At 59.1% G+C, this 18,378-nt stretch overlaps 1 protein-coding gene across 2 annotated transcripts in view; it reads right to left on the bottom strand.

The window, feature by feature from the left end:
- Positions 1 to 16,860: 16,860 nt before the first annotated feature.
- TBC1D16 (TBC1 domain family, member 16) overlaps positions 16,861 to 18,378 on the bottom strand; it is a 55,777-nt gene continuing 54,259 nt past the window's right edge. For both annotated transcript variants that reach the window (XM_006886164.1, XM_006886165.1), the window contains 2 exons: positions 17,525 to 17,671; positions 16,861 to 17,109 (listed from right to left, as the gene is read on the bottom strand). In XM_006886164.1, the coding sequence (XP_006886226.1) occupies positions 16,861 to 17,109; positions 17,525 to 17,671 (396 nt within the window). The remainder of the gene's footprint in view (positions 17,110 to 17,524; positions 17,672 to 18,378) is intronic.

Raw genomic sequence — 18,378 nt, 5'->3', positions numbered from 1 at the left:
CGCGAGGAGCAAGAAAAAGGGCACCAGGAGCGGGGCATGGGGTGCGGGAAAGTGGGAGCTAGGGACCTTGAGCGAGGGGGTGGGGAAAGATGGAGCGGTGCGGGGAGCAAGGAGTGAAGAGTGGGGTGCGGGGAATGAGGAGCGGGGTGCAGTGAGCGGGGAGCCTGGAGCGAGGAGCGGGGCGCGGGACGCAGGGACCCGAGCGCGGGGCGCAGGGCGCAGGGTGCGGGGAGGGGCGCGCGAGGTGGGCAGGAGCGCCCCCGCGAGGCCGCTGCACCACAGGCTCTGGATGCCGGGGAGGGTCCCGAGGTCCTCCCAGCCCTGCACCATTCGAGGTGACCAAAAAGGCCCCTAGCACCTCGCCCGCCTCCAGGGTTCCGGCTTCCCGCAGCCAGCTCTGGGAGGGGGCGTGTGTGCGCGCGTCTCCACTGGCAACGGCGCGGTCGCCCGGCAACCTGCGCGCCCCGGGGAGCCCCGAGAGCAGGAAGGTGGGGAGGGCGCCCTGCAGCTCTGCGCAGGAGTGGGGTGGTCGGTGGAGGAAGGTGGCGCGCCCGCTGGGATTAGTGACCTTCTGGCGGCAGAGAGCTCCTGGGAGGCCAGAACCTGCCCTTAGCGCAGAACGCTGGCGGGCCACCTCCCTTCCTGGGGCACAGCGGGACGGGCTTCATGGGAGTGGAGACGTGGCTTCAGGTGTGATGCACCTTGGAGCGGAGGGAGAGGGGACAGGGGAGAGGCGAGGGTCCGACCGACCGAAGTGCAAAGGGGTGCCGGAGTCCTGTGGGGTGCGACCTACAGGCTCAGGTGGGCAGCATCTGACCTGCCTCGCTCTGTCCTGGGGGCTGCCTCGCGTGATCATCCTGTTCAGGAAGGACTCTTGGACCTCCTGGGGCCACGGCTCTTCGAGGAGGGGGTTGATGATGAGCCATGAGGAGGCCAGACGAGCGGGGGACAGCACAATGGGCACGTGAAGAAGGGAAATGGTCATTAAAGAGACAGCAAAGGACAGGCATGAAGCACAGGGCTCAGTGGCGGTCAGAAGACTCTGAAGCTTGCCCTTCAACAGCGGAGCTGGAGCAGAAGGTAGAAATTATGCTATGGGCGCTGAACAGAAGACCCCAAAGGGCAGCTGGAGAAGACAGAGCCAAGTAGGAAGGTAGAAGTGTGCAAAGCCCAGAGTCAGAACCCCTGAAAGGAAAGCACACACCTGGCATTTCCCAAGTTGAAAGACTTGAAGAGCAGAAGAATCCAGCCTTAAGTTGCAGTAGTGAAGTATTCTAGGGGCAAAATGTTGAATTATCCAAGAAGCATCAGGAGAAGATGGGAGGAATGCACGGAGTCACTGGACCCAAAAGAATTGGTTGATTTTCCATCACTTCAGAACATAGTATAGAATCAAGAACTGGTGCCCTGAAGGAAGAAGTCCAAGTTACACTAGAGGTTTTGGTGAAACTGAAGCCCCAGGAATTGATGGAATACCACGTGAGAGGTTTCATTCCAAGGAACGCAGTACTGGAATTACCGTGGGGGCCAGTTAACTGGAAGAGGTTAACTGGCCTCTTCCTGAGAAAAGTGACTCATAGCAGAACTTGGAAATAAAATAAAATAAAGACACACATGATTAGCATCACACACAGGTTCATTTTTGTTGAAGAAACTGAAAATAATGGTTGTTGTCCATGAACAGGGGACCACCAAGCCCTTCCAAGAAAGCAGCTCAGGCTGGGTAAGGGTATCGAGGCCAGTCTCAGAGATGGGTCTCAGCTGAAAGCAGAGAATTCAGAAAGAGGTTTAGCTGTGTTTTACTGACTATGAAACGACATTGACTGGATCATAAGAAATGAGACATTACTTTTTGAGAAGAAGGGAAATTTCCAGGCCTCTGCTGGTGCTCTTGGAGAAACCGTGTATGGACGGAGCCAGCAGGGGGACACTGCATGGTTTCGGCTGGGAAGGTCTATGCCAAGTCGCATCCTTGCTCCATACCTATGCAGTCTGTACACTGAGCAAATAATGGGAACGCTGAACCATGTAAAGAAGAATATGTGGCATCAGCACGGGAGGAAGACTCATTAACCACCTGCGATAGGCGGATGGCAGCGAAGGGGACTTGAAGCTGTTTCTGATGACAATCAAAGCACCATAGCCCTCAGTACAGATTACACCTGAACCCCAAGAAAACAGAAGTATTCACAGCTGGACCATCAAGCAACATCATGATAAAGAGAAAAGAGAAACGATGAAGGATTTCCTTCGATTTGGATCCACAATCAATTTCCATGGAAACAGTGGTTCAGGGTATCAGCGGCGTATTGCACCGGACACATGTACCATGAAGGATTTCTAGAAAGTGGTTAAAAGCAAAGCTTTCACTTTGAAGAATAAGATGTACCCAGCCCGAGTTGTAGCGTTTTCATTTAGGAGGAATGAAGAAGTGGTACCTTTCAGTTGATGGTGTTGTGAAGAATGTTGAACACACCACAGCCAATCAGCACAAGTCCTTCACAGAAGGCGAAGACTCCACAGACTTGGACGTGTTGACAGGAGGGACATTGCGGTTGGCGGGGAGAAGGAGGGGACTGACACAGTGGCGACAACAGTGAGCTGGGCCACGGGATGGGGCGGGGGCAGGACCGGACAGCACTTTGTTCTGTCATTATTTATGAGAACTGGCTCCAAATAGCCAACACTGGAGATGAAACATGACTTCACCTCTCTACTCACTTTGGCACCTGTGCGCACAGCCCTGGGCTTGTTCCCCTGTCCCCGAGTGCGGCTCTGGAGGGACGGTGGCGGTGAGGATGGGGAGCAGGGAGACGGCTGAATCACACTCAGCACCACCTCTTCTGTGCATGACCTTGACTGCTGTGTCTCCTTCCTTCTCTGGAATCTGGAAACCGCCCCACAGACTGGGTGTTCCTTAATGCTGGGTGCTGACCTAGGCGAAGGTCCTCTCTCTGGAACCCCTTCAGAGGGCCTCAGCTGGGCTTTCCCTCTTCCGACTTGCCTCACAGTGATCTGGTTCCAAGACATTTGGGGCCTCAGTCTGCTCATTCTCGAAAATGGGCACAAGAATGAGGCTGTGGGGATTCTCCCGGATGTGGTGCAGAAATGTTTAGGGGGTGCTGGCACGGGGCTCCCAGGGCAGGTGCTGACCTATGTCCCCTCCTTCCCCCGAGCAGCCCCCCGCCCCTCCCGTATTTTTTCTCTAATGTAGTTTCTTTTTCTGTGTCTGGCTGTCTCACCTGCTGCTTTCAGTGTTGGTTTCATTTCTCAGCCACACAGTGGGTGAAGCCCTGCTGGGTGTCCCTGGCCCCCCAGCTTCTCTCTCCAGCGGCCAGGGCCCCACCTCAGGCTCCTGTTGCCCGGGCCGGGTGGGGGGGGGGTGCCGACATCACCGACGTTTATCACTGCTCCTCGCCCAACACAAACTCCACCTTCGTTCTCCCCGAATCAATTTACTTTTATTGCCTCAGCTGCTCAAAAGCAATTTTTCAAGAACAAAAAGGTCAGCAGGGCCAAGACTAATCAATTCCCAGCGCTCTACGTCGCCGGGCGCGCGGCCCCCAGCCCAGCCCTCATGATGTTGGTCATTACCTATGTGTTTGAGACCCCCCCGAGTGTTCCGACAACATAAACCCAGAGCTGGGGCGTGTGTGTGTGTGTGTGTGTGTGAGCGTGAGAGCAATGACTGCCCTGGAGGGGGGAGGGTGTGTGTGAGCGTGAGAGCAATGACTGCCCTGGAGGGGGGAGGATGGGACAGACACACTACTTGATTCAAAGCTAGAGGCAACCGGAGGAGACCCCTGGTTTGCTCTCAGGCCAGCCCGCTGTCCCCAGCCACAACCCACAGAAACCCCCACCCCAAAGCCCGTCCCTCCAGTCACCCCAGTCCCCACACTGCTCCCAACAGCATGAAATTGAGTCATCCGCTCATGTTGAAGTTGGCCCCTCGTGTTACCCACCCAGACCAGACACCTAGAGTCCGTTCCGACTCACTGCGCCTTCAAGTTTCCAGGCTGTGAATCTGTATTAAAGGAGATTATCCTTTCTCACACAGAGCTGCTGATGGATTTGAACCGCTGAAATTTTGGTTTGTAGCTTGAGAGATTGTATGTTATACCAGACTTCCTTTCCCATACCACAGATGGGGAAAACTGAGGCCCAAAGTCACCACAGGAGAAAATGCACCACAGGAGAAAGGACACAGGCTCAGAATGGAGCCATAGCCTGCCCGGCGGTCTGTAGGTGAGCCCGCGGTCCTAACCCCTGCTCTGCCCGTGGACTGTAGCCCTCGTCGTATGTGGGGGTCATGGCACCCCATACCTGACACCTGCAGCCACAGTGCTCAAATGCACCAGAAGCTCCTGGACGGACACTGTCTGCCCTACACCAATCCTCCAGGCAGCCACTCCTATACCCATTTTAGAGGTGAGGAAACTGAGTCACAGAGATGCGAAGGGCTGTGTCCACTTGTACCCACTGGACTAGAAGCTCTGTCATGGGGCTTAATAACCAGTCCTTGCTTCTCAAATCCGCTTCTAAACGCAACCCTGGTCTCTTCAGCCATCTCTTTCAGAGTCAGGGTAACTGCCAGTCCTTGGTGGTCTAGGGGAAAGAGGGCTGGAGGACAGACGCTGACCATCCACTGCTCAGTGAGAACTCTGCTTCTCCTGGGTGACCCCACCCGCTCGGAAAGCCCTCCTGCCCCCATTGTCTGCTCCAGTGATCGAGGTGCAGCTGACACTTGACCGTGAGGGGCAGAAGCTTCTGCTGCATTCTCTGTAGGTCTCTCTCCACCTCTGTTGCTATGTGGGGGGCAGGGGTTCTGTTCCCCTACCCTGGGCCTGGTGTCCCTGCCTCCCTGCAGACAAGACACATACTCAAGTGCTTCCATTTGTCCCAGGGCAAAAAGGGGGTGTCTGAGGAGAAGGAAGTCACAGGGGAGGGTGATATGGCCCAGAGCTGAGGTGGGCACTGGGAACAAGGCCCCCTCTTCCCTGAATGGATCTTAGACAGGAGTGGACTCTGGAGGGCCTTCCAGGGGTCAGAAAGAACACTGAGTCCCCATTGCCTTAAGTGGTACGTTTCTCTAATGACATGGTGACCGGAGCGGAGGCTCAGCCCTCGACTATGCAGATGCTGCCCAGATGGGTCTGGTGAATCCTGAGCTGCTCTTAAAGAAAAGGTCAGAGATACCGAGGGGAGGGTAGGTGACACTGCACATTGAACCTCCCAGCTCTCGCTCAGCATCTTCCTGCCACACTGGACGCTGCCTCCCTGCTACCACTGGAGTCTGTGCCAAGTTCCCCAGCTGTGCACTAACTGCCCTGCCTTCTACGAAAGCCTTCCTGGGGTTTTCTCAGAACTGGGCAAGGCAGGAAGTCCCCGAGGGCTGCAGGAGGTGGTGGCAGGCAGCACTTGATGTCAGCTCTCCTGGGATCACGTGTGGCTCAGATGGGTGCTCGAGTAGGAGCAGAGTGTTGGAGCTGGGGTTCCTGCTGGCAGCCTGTGTCCCCGTAACCCTATTCCTAGATCTCGGCCCCAGGTCACAGAAGGACGATGGTCAGTTCCGACAGGGGCTGGCCTGATCCAGCACGGAGCATGTGGCACTCCCAGGAGCCTGGACGAGCTGTCCCTGCAGCCCCGCTGAGGACGGGAGGGAGGGCACGTTCTGAACGTACTTTATTTCTTAGTCATCTAAAAACAAAACCCAAAAGCCACGGTACTTTGACAAATAACTACATATTTTCAGTTGCAGCCAGTCAAGGCGAAGGCGTCTCCGGGTGACCTCTGCCCTGTAGAGCCGATCAGCTGCCCATTGTCTTGGCAGCAACCACTGGGCCACCAGCTCCTCCTCCGCCTCCCTGGGGCTCCTCCACTGCTCCAGGGTCACATTCAGCCACTGGAAAGGCCACAGGGCAGGCTAGGGCAGAGCGACCCAGAGGACGTGTGAGCATGGCTGCAGGACACGACGAGCGCAGTCAGCTCAGGGGCGCGCAGGGCAAGGGCTGGGGAGGCTGTGGGCTCATTCGGTTCGGTCACGGCAGATGCAAAGGCAGATCCAACTAGCAAACAGCTGATCGAATAGGGTGAGCCAGGGCGATGAACAGAATGGGGGACGTTGCCGGGTGGGGGTGAGCTGGAAATGTAAACTTCCGTTGCAGAAAACAAGTGCTCGTTCTCTCCCAGCAGCGTCAGAAACAGCGGTGCCCAGCTCAAAGACGGCACGTAGCCGGCAGGCTTGGAGTCCTGGGTGTCACCCAGCTTCCCGATCGAGGCCATGCCAGTGCGCCAGGGCTAGAGGTTTGGCCTGTGACTGCTCCCATTCTGGGTAGGGTTTGCTTCACTCCATTAAAAAATTTAGATCTGTTCCTCTATTTCTGCACTGACCAGGACTCAGTCGGTTCACATTGGGCCAAGACCTCGATCCTTAACATGAAGATACATTTTAAAGGGTGAGGACACATTCACCTGATCTCCCTAGCCCCCTTCTAGCTCCACCGAAGGGCATCAGAGGTTCCTGTGTCCGAGCTGGTGGTGTGGTGATTGACGGTGCTGGTGCTGCTGGTGGTGGTGTGGTGCAGGAATGCTGCCCCACCCGGAGGCAAGCCCAGCCAGCCTTTGTGATAAGGAGGCCCACTAGGAACGCTGGGCTGATTGCAAAACCGAACAGAAAGTTCAAGGCCGGGGACAGCTAACACTGGCCAGGAAACAGCCCCTCTGGAGGCCCCTGGCCCCCACTTGTGCGTTCCCGGCATTCTGTGTCCATTTGTACAGGGCTTTCACCAAGGGGGTCCTGGATCAAGACCCCCATCCCTTCCCCTGTTCCATCCTGCCAACCAGGGCCCCTGAGTTTGCTTCTCTCCGGAGACACAAGGCTTTAAAATTCCTCTTCAGTGTCTCTGCCTGCTGCAGTGCGGGGCCCTCCTAGGGTCCCTATCAGGTGCTTTATTTACCTAGGCTGTTCCTTTTCTGAAAGCACCCTGTGATATCAGCCCATTTTACGGGCAGCTATACTAGAGTGCAGGATATCTGGGTGGTGAAGAGAATTAATGCACCTGACTGCTAACCAAAAGGTTGGTGGTTCAAGCCCCCCAGTCACTCTATGGGGGAAAAATGAGACAATCTACTCCTGTAAGATCTGCAGCCTCAAAAATCTGATGGAGATCCTCCAGATGTCAGAAGGGACTGGAAGGCAGGGTTTTTGCTTTCCCTGAGGTGTGGGGCCCTGGGTTGTGGAGAGCATTTGTGACTGGGCTGCTGACTAAAAGGCTGTTGGTTCAAATCTGCCCAGAAGTGCCTCAGAAGAAAGGCTTGGTGATCTGTTGAGAAACCCTGCACTCTTGGCATCCACACGAGCAAGGGTCACTGTGACAGCAGCAGGTAAACTGAGGTGCAGGCAGCAGTCTCCTGCTGGGTGGGGCCCTGACGAGTGTCCTTGGGGTTCTCTTCTCAGAGCAGAGACCTCCAAGGCCTCCTTCACCCAGCCGTGGACTCCAGGACACTCCTCTTCCCACCGCTACCATCATCTCTGGCCAGGAGGGGCCAGCCCACGAGTCACTGTTCTGTTTTCCTTGACCCTCAGCCAGAAGGAAAATGAGGCCCAAATCCCGAGACACTCCCCACCTGGGGCCCATGGGCAGACAGAAGGGCACTCACTGGTCAGGGCTGCTCAGCCCACAGGCCTCAAGGATCCCGCTGCCCCAGGGTAGGAGACTTGGGTCTGGGGCATTGTGGGCGGGGCGTTCCTGGCCTCCATCCATAACCCCAGCCTGCGGCTAGGCCCAGCCCTAGATCTTATCCCGTGTCCTCTTCTCAGCCCTCGGCTTGGGCTGGGTGTGTCTCTAAATTGCAATCCAGTCTAGATGAGTCACCTTAATGGGCTTCCACAATCTTGCGGTGCCTCAGTTTGCCCATTTGTGAGGTGGCCCACGCACACTGCCAACCAGCATGGATAGTATGAGGAGTGGAGGGAGGGAGCTGGACTCACGCAAAGGTCATCACCGACCACACCTGGAGGGGCAAAGGGAGGGGGCAGTGTGGGGCCTGTGCCAGGCAGCAAGGGATGGGGGCACGGCACCTGCAAAGAAAGGTAGATCATAGATCGTACCCCGAAGTGGCTGCGGCTGCAGTTGGCCTCTCCAAATGCGGCCCACTAATAACAGGGCCGTGGTTCCGTGTTTCTAACCAGCCCAGCGGTGCAGTGGTCACGTGTTGGATTGCTGACTGGTATTAGTAGCTTTGTTGTTGTTGTTGTGTACTGCAATAAATCGGAACCACCCACAGCTGGCCCTTTAGTGTGTTTGCAGAGCCAGTGAGTTGCAGGGAGGAGATTGCCCATCGGGATTCGAGATTGCAGTGCAATTTCTTACCACTAGGCCACCAGAGCCCCAGCTGGTAGTTTAGTGACTTGAATCTCTGCAGGAGAAAGATTACAGTCTTGGAAAGTGTCTGGGGGTCTAGGGCTGTTCCACCCTGTTCCCTACGCTTTTTTTGAGCTCCCGAACGGCATGAATCCACGTGATACAGAGGAGGCTCAGAGACCTGAGAGACCTGCCAAGGTCACACAGCCAGTGTGACAGGAACTGGAGTCGTGGACAGATTCCATTAAGAAAGGGCCAGGTGTCCAGAGAATTCCCATCAGCGGGGTGTCTGCAGATGCTCGGGTCCTGGGGAACAGGTGGGGCCGCCCTCTGCTCAGGGCCTGGCCTTATCTGTCCCATCAGCACCGCTCAGGGCTTCGTTTATGAGCTGAGTCCTCCAACACGATGCCTATCAGGGCTGATGTGACTTCATTCTGACAATATTTGCTGAGCACCTGGGGGCAGCCGTAGATTATGAATTTATTGTCTAGCAAACACCCCTGAGACTTGTGAAGCCAGCACTGTTGGGTGGGTGGGGGACAGCAGGCCTGCCATCTCCATGACCTGTTGTTTCTGTGTGGTCTGTCTGCACGTGGTGAGGGGTCCATGGGGTGTCCAGGGTGTGGTGGGCACCTCTGAAGAAACTGAGCTCACCAGTTGGGGAGCTGAGCCTGATTGAGCTGCGTGAGGCGCTGCTCAGAGGTGAACCCAGGCCTGAGCTGGGGGCGCTGGTTCTGACTGTCACAAGGTTGTCCCAAGGCCCCACGATCCGACTGGACACTGGCCATTTCCTGCTGCTTTCTCTTCTGAGTCACGGCAGCCCAAGGGCGCCAGTTGGGGTGCTGCGGGAACCGAGGCGGCAGCAAGGAGACATGGAGGGGAACGTGGAGCCCAGCGCTGGGTCCTGCCTAGCTCAGAATGGCCTCAGCCTCCAGGGGCCCAGAGTTGCTGGGTTTTCATCCCCAGCCCACTTCACCTGAAAACCCACCTTTCCTGGGCGTTTGGTAGGCGGCCGGTTCTCAGCGTGTATCCTGTCATTCTCCCTGAGTGGAGCCCAGCAGAGGACCTCCCCCCAAGAAGGGGGTGGCTGTGCCTCCCGGCCGCTCCACCTGCCTGTCGTCCTCAGGTGGACAAGGCTTGGGATGCACAGCCCCCCATCACTGTCCCCAAATCTGCTGGGCCTGGGTGAGGCCACCTCTGCAGGGGTTCCCCTTTGTCGGGGACCACCCTCCCAGGCCCTTTGTCGGGGACCACCCTCCCAGGAAGTAAGCAAAGCTCAGGCCTGTTCGTGTTTCCTCTCTAATTGGTAGTGAACCTTCGTTCACCACCTGAGGGGCTCCAAGGCCGGCGGGGTGTTCCTCTCCCGGCACAAGGACACCTCCACCAGGAACCAAAGTACCTTCAAATGGACTGTCTTCACAGAAACAAGGGCCCAGTGAGTGGGGTGCCCAGCGGGGCCAGCAGGGCTCACATGCTACTTCCTAAGTGGTTGTGAGAGCTCTGGTGGCCTCATGGGAAGGAGCGGGGCTGCCAGCCAAAGGCACGCGGTTTGAATCCACCCGCTGCCACCTGGGAGAAAGATGGGTGACCTGTGTGATTTACAGCTTCCTGGCAAGTGCGGGGAAGCCCCTGCTAAGCTTCCCCCCTGCCCAGCCCTTGCCAGGCCCCACCCTCCTCCCAAGCTGCCATCTTCCCCAGCCTGGCAAGAGAGGACCTGCCATTTCCAACCTGCAGACAGATGAGTGAGGGGCAAGAGGGAGGGGGACCAGAACCCGGGGACCCGACTGGAATGAGGGAGTCTCTGACAGAGGCCAGAGGTGCTGCCCGCCTCCCCTGGGCATCGCTCTGCCTTGGGGCCCCCAGCATCTGGCTGTTCGTGCTGCCTGTCCCTGCAGCGGCTTTGCAGCGAGTCCTTGGCAAAGCTGCTGCGTGCATCATGTCCTTTTAATTAGATTCTCCCCAATTCCCTCTGTCCCCGGGTTATTAATATTTATCTGGAGCGCACCTGACAGAGCTCTCTATCAGGGGGCTGGGGAGGGCTGGGACCGCCCCTCTCGCCACTCCCCCTCTCGCTCACGTCCTCCCACCCCCACCCCGTGGTCCTCGGTCCCCACATCTGACCCCAGCGCCCCTCATGACAACGTCCCTCCTGGGGGTCCTCTGCCCCGTGCCTCCCTCCATCTCCCTCACGTTGGCGCCCCTCCCCGGAGGCCCCTCGCCCTAGGCCCCGGCCTGGGCGGGGACCGCGCACTGCGGCTGTGGAATGTGAAGTGCCGGCCACCAGGCGGCTTTGGCAGAGAATGCAGCGCCCAGCGCCGTGGTGCCATGAGCGCCAGTGCGCGCCCCACCCCGCTGGCCCGGTGGGCGCTGTCCCCTTCCAGGAGACCTGGTGCAAAGCCCCCGCCCCGACAGCAATGCGCATTTGCTGCTGAGGCCAGCTGCGTCAGGGGACCCCCTGGGGCCTGCCCAGGCCCCCAGAACACCACTCTTGCCGCACCGGCCACGCCAGGCTGGCCGCCCGAAGCTATCCGGAGAGAAAACCACGGGCAGGAGTCCTAGTGGGGCTGGTGAGGGAGAGGGGTGAGGACAGACCCCTGTGTGCATCTTGTGGATAAGGGGGCAGAGCTCAGCAGGACATCGAGAACCCTGTTTCCGGTCTTGGCTCAGCCGCAGGGGCAGCGCGTGTGAGGTCAAGGCCCTCCTCCCTCCAGGGCCTGCACTTGCCCAGCCTGGAGAGACCGCCCTGAGTGCTAGGAGGCTGCACTGGGAAAAGAGGGGCGACACCGAGTCTCCTGACCTTGGGACTGCAGCAAAGGTCATTCCCACTAGGTCACCGGAAGTCTCTTCCATCCTTGGGAGGCAGGTGGCTTTCCTGACCAGGCCCCTCCCACCTGCCCCAGATCTAACTCCCCTAAGTGCTGGGGGACTCCCCACCTGGGGCCATCTGGGAGCAGAAAGCCCAGAACTCTGAGTAGGGAAACCCCATCTAAATGGGTCTTTCTGCAGAAGCTTGAAATTGCTCAAGAAAGGAGACAGGGGTCTGACGCGTGCTCCCCAGGAGGGCTGGTGGGTGGGCTCCCTAGAGGGCAGCTGGGCCCTTGCCACAGGCACTGAGAGCCCGGGGCTTTACAGGAGGCGGGTGGGGGGAGCAGGGGACGGCAGCTGTGTGCCCACCTGAGTGTGGTGGGGCCTCCTGCCTGCCCTGGCTGTTCTGGGTGCTGCTTGGTTTTATTTTTCAAGGACGAAGGATGGTGAGTGTCGAGCCCCTCCCACAGCCTCTGCATCTCGCCTGTGGGACCGCTGTGTGGGTTTATTTTAAGCCACGTGTCCCCTTTCCCCCACCCCCAACCTGGGTGGGCTCTTGTCTCCCCCAGCCGCTTTCAGGAGCGCTGGGATGTGAGGACGCTGACCTGTTAGCAGAAGGCAGAGTCTGGCTGGGCCTGTAGAAGCTAGGGCTTCCCCACTGCAGATACCACTTCTTGCAAATGAAGGGTCTTCTGGGGGGTCCATCATGCAAGGAGTAAGGGTTCCTGTCAGTGTTAGGCCTTGTAGGCCCAGTGCCCACTGGACTCTAGGGTTTGGAAAGGTGGAGTGGACAGTGACCGCAGAGACCTTCCTGATGCCTTCACCTCAGCAGCACCTCACCTCCAACCCAAGCCCCGCCCCGTCTGGGCATTGATGGGGAAACCGTTAATTCTCCTTAATGCTGCAAAGCAAAAAGGGCCTCTGTTGGGCATGGACAAGCTGATGGTGCAGGGCAGACCAGCCTCTCCAGAAGGGCTCCTGTGTCCTCCCAACCACTTTGTTTACAGCGGCACCGGGTGGTGGCTCTTCACACTTGGGGACAGAAGGCCCACAAGAGGAGGAAGATGTGGACTGAAAGTGTCTGTGAGAACCCCTGCAAGTGTCCTCTGCTCTGTAGAGGACAACAGTGGCCAGGCAGGTCTGGGCTGTCCCTGGTGGACATGAGGAGGGCCTGGGGGCATGGCGACACTTGCCTGGAAGTTGGTCATATGACAGGGAGAGAATGGTCTCCTCTGAGCTTTCCAAGCTCTGTGGACAGGAGGGACAGACAGCATTCGGCCTGGGATTGGCAGTCATTCCCTTCTGGGTAAAATCAGCGCACCATGGGGGCTCTCTCAGGGACAGGGGTCAGAGGCAAGGGTTCGCGGCACCAGAGTCGATTCAGGAGTGCCACCTGTGGATACAGGCTCGGAGGGGGTGAAGCAGTGCCCCCTCTGTGTGTGCTGATTTGCATAGCCCCACCCCCAGCAGGTTGCCATGATTCCTACATATTGCTTGTGGTTGGACAAGCACATGGGGTTTCCGTTTGACGGAGAGAATGTCAGGTGGCCAGCATGGGCTTCTGCCTTGCACACACTGCTCCTGCCTGCCCTTTACACGTCCTGGGGGTGACTTCTGGCTGGGCACCTTCCTTGTCAATCTCTGGCTGGACTGAAGCCCCTCCGACAGGGTTTTGGCCGCCTCTGCAGGGCTTTGGCTGGCAAAGGTCACTAGGAAGACGGAGACTTAGACACACCCTGCCCTCATCTGCTCTTGGCCATCCTGTTCCAAACGATCACATGGGAAAGGTCAGGGATGTCTGTCCACTTGCCATGGTCACTCAGTCTGAGAGGCCACTGCTGACTCCATGGCCACTTAGCTGGCTGAGAGCTGGGTGACCCTCCAGCCACTCAGTCTGAGAGGCCACAGCTGCCTTCACGGGCGGGTTGCAGACGTTCTTCCGGAGAACTCTGTGGGCGCGACTAAGGCCTTTCCTCTCGGAAGAACATCATCCGTCACCCAGGCTGACCGGGGGCAACTTGGCCACGACGGCCAGTGACGTCCAGGACACAATGGCAACAAAACTCCTGCATCCGGACGTCAGCCTACCCTCCTTGGCAAAGAGCCCCTCCCGGCCTTCCCAGGAAGCCGTTCCCAGGATGTGGGGGCCGAGCCAGAACCATCTAGAACAGTACTCAGTCCCAGCCCTGTGAGGAGGGGTCTGCTTCCCTTGTGGCCTAGCAGCCTCCCCCCACGGTGTGAGTCAGTCCAGCTCCCAGGGACCCTGAAGGGCAGTCGACCACAGGCTCTCCAGGCCCCGTCCTTGCTGAAGCCCCATCTTTCTCCTGCCGAGTGCCTGCTGGGTCCGAAAGGGCTCCGCTCAGCAGCCCAGCCCTAACCGATGCACCACCAGGCGTCTCTCCTGCCCCTCAGTGCCCAGTGCTACCACCCCCAGTCATGCCATCACCCCAGCTTGTGCACCTCACCCTCCGGCTGCCCTTCCTCTTGGGTGTGAGGGGTGTGGCCAGCCCCTACCATGGACAGTGAACCCGCCTTCCTCTGTCCTCACATGGGCCCTCGTCACTGGGACCACCCTCCCAGGGCCCCTGAGCGGCAGCCAGCAGCAATGGGGTCAGCTTCTCAGTATGCGCACGCACGCACACCGGCCAATAACCAAGTGTCATTTAAAAAAATGACTTAAATAAGCGGCCGTGTGGAGGACGGATCGTGGGGGACGGAGGTGCGAGCCTATTAGCCCCTATTTGTGGGTCCAGGCGGCGGGGGCTGGGCGCCTAATGACAGGATGATCGCTTTAATGCCTCGCTGGCTGTGGACGAGCCCGGGGCAACAGCTGGCTGGGGCTGGGTCCTCTAATCACCCCCAGTCGGGACTGTGCAGGTGGTCCTCTCATCCTGGGGCCCAGCCAGGCAGAGCCATGGGGTCCAGGGATCAGCCCTGGGGCTGGTGAGGCGCAGGGCTTGATAGATGTCCTACCCCTGCACAGGACTTCGGGGTCCACCCCGTAACCAGGCAGCTACCCTCAGGCACAGGCTCTATAAGGCAGAGCTGACCGGACATCTCGTGGGGGGAGTGGGGGTGTGGCTAAGAGGGCCTGTGAGGCTCTGCAGTGCAGGGTCCTTCCCTCTCCGGGGATGGGCAGCCCTGGCAGAAGGCCTCCTTCATGTGGGCAGTATGGAGGTGGTAACCCTGGTGTCCCCAGAAAACTCCACTCAGTGCCATTGGGCCAGAATGGAGGTGTCGCTGACCTTCCAGGGGGTTTTGAGAGGCAGAACACGTGCCTGGGAGGAGGCTGCCCCTCCTCGGCCTTGGGGTCCATGCAGGGTTTGAACTGGATAAGCAGCAGGCTATGCCATCAGACTGTGTCCCTAGGTGGGCAGGGACCCCTTTCCCATCCCTCCAAGCTGATCCCAGCCTGGTGGCAGAGGTGGGGTGACTCGGGAGTCGGATGGCTCCTTTGCAAGTTTCTGTCATCACCTCTGCCAGGGCTGGACTAGGAGGGACATGGGGATACCCTCACCAGGCCGCGGTCCACGCCCCCGCCCAAGCCCAGCAGATCCTCTCAGCCCGGAAGTGCTCTGTTAGGTGCCGTCAACTGTCACGCGGTGACCGAGGGGAGGCTGCCCTGTCCTGTGCCGTTCCCACATCCCACCACGCTCAAGCCCACCGGACTGTGTTGTTATGGAAGCTGAGCCAGAGCCCACCGTCCAGCCGCTTTCCAGAGGCAGTAAATCACACGGGCGGAGACAGCCCGTTCTCCTGTGGAGCAGCTGGTGGATTCGAACCACTTGCCTTTTGGCAGTGCGACTCCTTATCGCTAAGCCACCAGAGCTCCCTAAGTGGTCACTTAGTGACAGTGGTCACTGTCCATCCGTCTCATGGACCCCCCCCCTTCTGCCGCGCTGTGCCTTCCGCAGCGTGATGTCCTGCACTGTGCTTCCGGGCACTAGTCCGGGGCCCATGTTTCCCCACAGCCATGGTGACTGGCACACTTGCTCTGGGGACCTGGTCTCTGGCAGGGCCCAGTGCAGAGGCATGGGCCTAGCTGACCCCTGAGCCTCTAGCTTCCCCCGGAAGGGACAGGATGAGACATGAGCCTATGGCCACCCAGCCTGGACCTCACCCCTCAGCTGAGCATGGTGCATCATGGACCCTGGGACATGCTGACGTCAACTTTCCACGATGCAGGCCTGGGGTTGTGGAGTTAAGGGGGGGAGGGGGCGGCGGTCAGGGCACTGCTAACTGGTGCAGTGACCCTTTCTGTGAGAAATGCAGGAAGAGGCCCCCCCAGGGCATGTGCCCCCTTGACTACATACTCTCTGTGTCCCGTGTGGGGGAGGACCCTTCCTCCAGAGAAACAGAAGGGACCCAAATAAGGTCTCCTCGCCTTCTGGTCCATGGAGGGGCTTCCGAAGACCTGGGAGCACTTATATCGTAAATTCCCATTCTCGCCATTTCTAATCCCCGAGGGGATTGTAATCTTCTGGACGAGGGACTATGTGTGGGGACTTTGGGTTCCTGAGCGCTGGCTTCTGAACCCTGTCTACCACCGGACCTAATGCCGGAGAGACTCAGGGAAGACCCCACTCCCAGACCAACCTGGCCTTCAGGGACCACCGTGCCCTGGACAAGCTGTATTCCCATCAAAGGACCTCTGCACAAGCGTGTACACACACCCTCGCTCACACGTGTCCCTGTGAACCCACACGCACGCTCACCATGCACACTCACAGCACTCAATCGCTCACTTAATACCCTCGTGCACTGTTACATGCGCACACACCTCCCGTGAACTCACATCACACTTGCCCATTCACACTCCTGCAGTCATTGGTGCACACATACTCACACATCCCAATGAATGACACCACACCACACACACGCACACCACTCACATCGCCATCTGTGCACATACATGTGTACACCCCCATTCACGAGTGTGCGCACACACCTGCACCTCCCTGTAAACTCACAGCACACAACACATTCATCTGTGCACAGACACATCCCGCTCAGCGGTCAGAAGTGCACACACACGTGTGCACACACTTACGCAGACCCCTCGGCCTTGTCAGCCCTGCTGGTTACTGTATTTGGGGCTCTCACTCTGCACCCCCGAGCTGCCCAAAGCCAACACGGCGGCCACAGGAGACACAGCGTCACGGCTCAGGTCTGGCGGGCAGCACCTCTGCCAGGAGAGTAGGGCTGTATTAGAGGCCCTTCAGCCCCCCAGCGCTCTGAGGCCCCTCCATCAGAAACCAGCCAGGTGTCCACAGATGGCCCATCGCTCCCTGTGGCTGGAGGGCCAGGGCATGCGGCTCATGCTGGGACCGAGGTCTGGTGGTGAGGGGGTCCGGCTTGCACAGCCGATGCGGAACGAGACTGTCTTGCATGGCTTGGTGGGTGAACTAGACCATCTTCTCTGGCCCCATCTTGACCCCTAGCAGGGGCACTGAGTGGTCATGACTGGGATTCTGGGGTGCGCTGACATCCATGACGGGCTGGCATCAAAGGCACCCCCCTCCTGCTTCTGGCAGTGGCCTTGAGGTCTGGCATTTCTGGGGCGGCATCTTCACCGGGTGGGTCTTGCTTCTGTCCCCTCCAGACCCTCACTGGGCAGCACATACAAAAAACGGCCCTCCCTCCCCCACCCCTCCCACATGCCGGGAGTCTCGTCCAGTGCGGGAAGCCCAGTCTATCTGCGGAAGGTGAGGCCTTCCCGAGGCGTCCTGGGGCCCTTCTTGCCTTCCTGGGGGAGCCTGGGCGAGGGCGCATCTGTGGTGCCACCATAGGGGCAGCTGTCGGAGCCCGAGTGGTGGCCGGAGCACTCGACGGCGGGGATGTAGCCGCTGTCCCACATGCCGGGACCACACAGCCGGCACAGATCGTGGAGGCTGCAGGGGATCCGAGGGAGGAGGCGGAACTGGTGCAGCAAGCTCCGGGCCTGAGGGGAGAGAGGGTGTGAGGCCACACCACGGCCCTGATGGCATGCGCCCCTGCCGGCCTCAGGTGGGCCCCCTGGCCTCAGGTGAGCCCCCTGGCCTCAGGTGGGTCCCCGGCCTCAGGTGGGCCCCCCGGCCTCAGGTGAGCCCCCAACCTCAGGTTGGCCCCCCGGCCTCAGGTGAGCCCCCAGCCTCAGGTGGGTCCCCTGGCCTCAGGTGAGCCCCTCGGCCTCAGGTGGGCCCCCAGCCTCAGGTGAGCCCCCCGGCCTCAGGTGGGTCCCCCGGCCTCAGGTGAGCCCCCCAGCCTCAGGTGAGGCCCCAGCTTCAGGTGGGCCCGCCGGCCTCAGGCAGGCCTGGACACCGACTGGGAGGAAGCTCTCCGAGGGCTGCCCTCTCCCGGGTACTGTGGGCTCTCACCTTCCGGAGGACCAGCTCCCCGTTCATGTGCATGGCCAGGTTTCCGAAGTGCAGGAGCATCTGGTCAGTGGCCAGCTGCTGCTCGATGACGTCGTCCCCATAGATGACGACGATGGCCACGCAGATGAACAGGTGGAAGTAGTCGGTCTGGAGGAGAAGGGACCGCAGGTGAGGTCTGGCCTCGGGAGGGGCAGCTGCGTGCCAGGGAAACCTTGCTCAAAGGCAGGTGTGTGGGTGGGTGTCCAGGCCTCAGAGGGCCACCTGGCACCTTCTGCCCTCAGAGGTCTCCCCTCTGCTAGTGAGGCCCAGGAGTGGTCCCAACAATGGCCCACTTACCTTTCCCACATCTGGGGGACCTAGGCATTCCCTGGCTTGTAGCTGCAGGCTCCCCAGCCACCGCTCTTCCCTTAAAGGATCCCATTCAGAGGGTACCAGGGCGCACCCCATTCTAGCACGACCTCCAGTTAACCAACCATGTAAAAGACCCTCTTTCTAAACAAGGCCATGTTCACAGGCATCAGAGGCAGACTTTGACGTCACCACTGGGGGGCACAGCCATTGTCCAGTGGTTCTAACCCAGGGCTCTCTGAGCCCGTCCAGTCTGGGGGGCTCTCGGCACCCCATCACACGATGCTCCACTGCTATTCACAAGTTTTCGTCAGCCGTATCTCCCACCAAGAGCCAGACTCTTGACTTTCCTGGAAGCTCTGGTAACTTCCACCCACCATGGGTGATTCAAAACGTGAAATGCTCATGACATAGCTTTCAATGCTACAGCAACATGCACGTCACCACGGGACAAGACACAGAGACGACCAGGGTTGGCACCTGCCCCAAAGGTGGCCGCCCTGCCC

The sequence above is a fragment of the Elephantulus edwardii genome, unplaced genomic scaffold (genome assembly GCF_000299155.1).
Source record: "Elephantulus edwardii isolate Elephantulus edwardi_28Jun2011 unplaced genomic scaffold, EleEdw1.0 scaffold00048, whole genome shotgun sequence".
NCBI lineage: Eukaryota > Metazoa > Chordata > Mammalia > Macroscelidea > Macroscelididae > Elephantulus > Elephantulus edwardii.
This window is presented reverse-complemented; position numbering and strand designations above follow the sequence as displayed.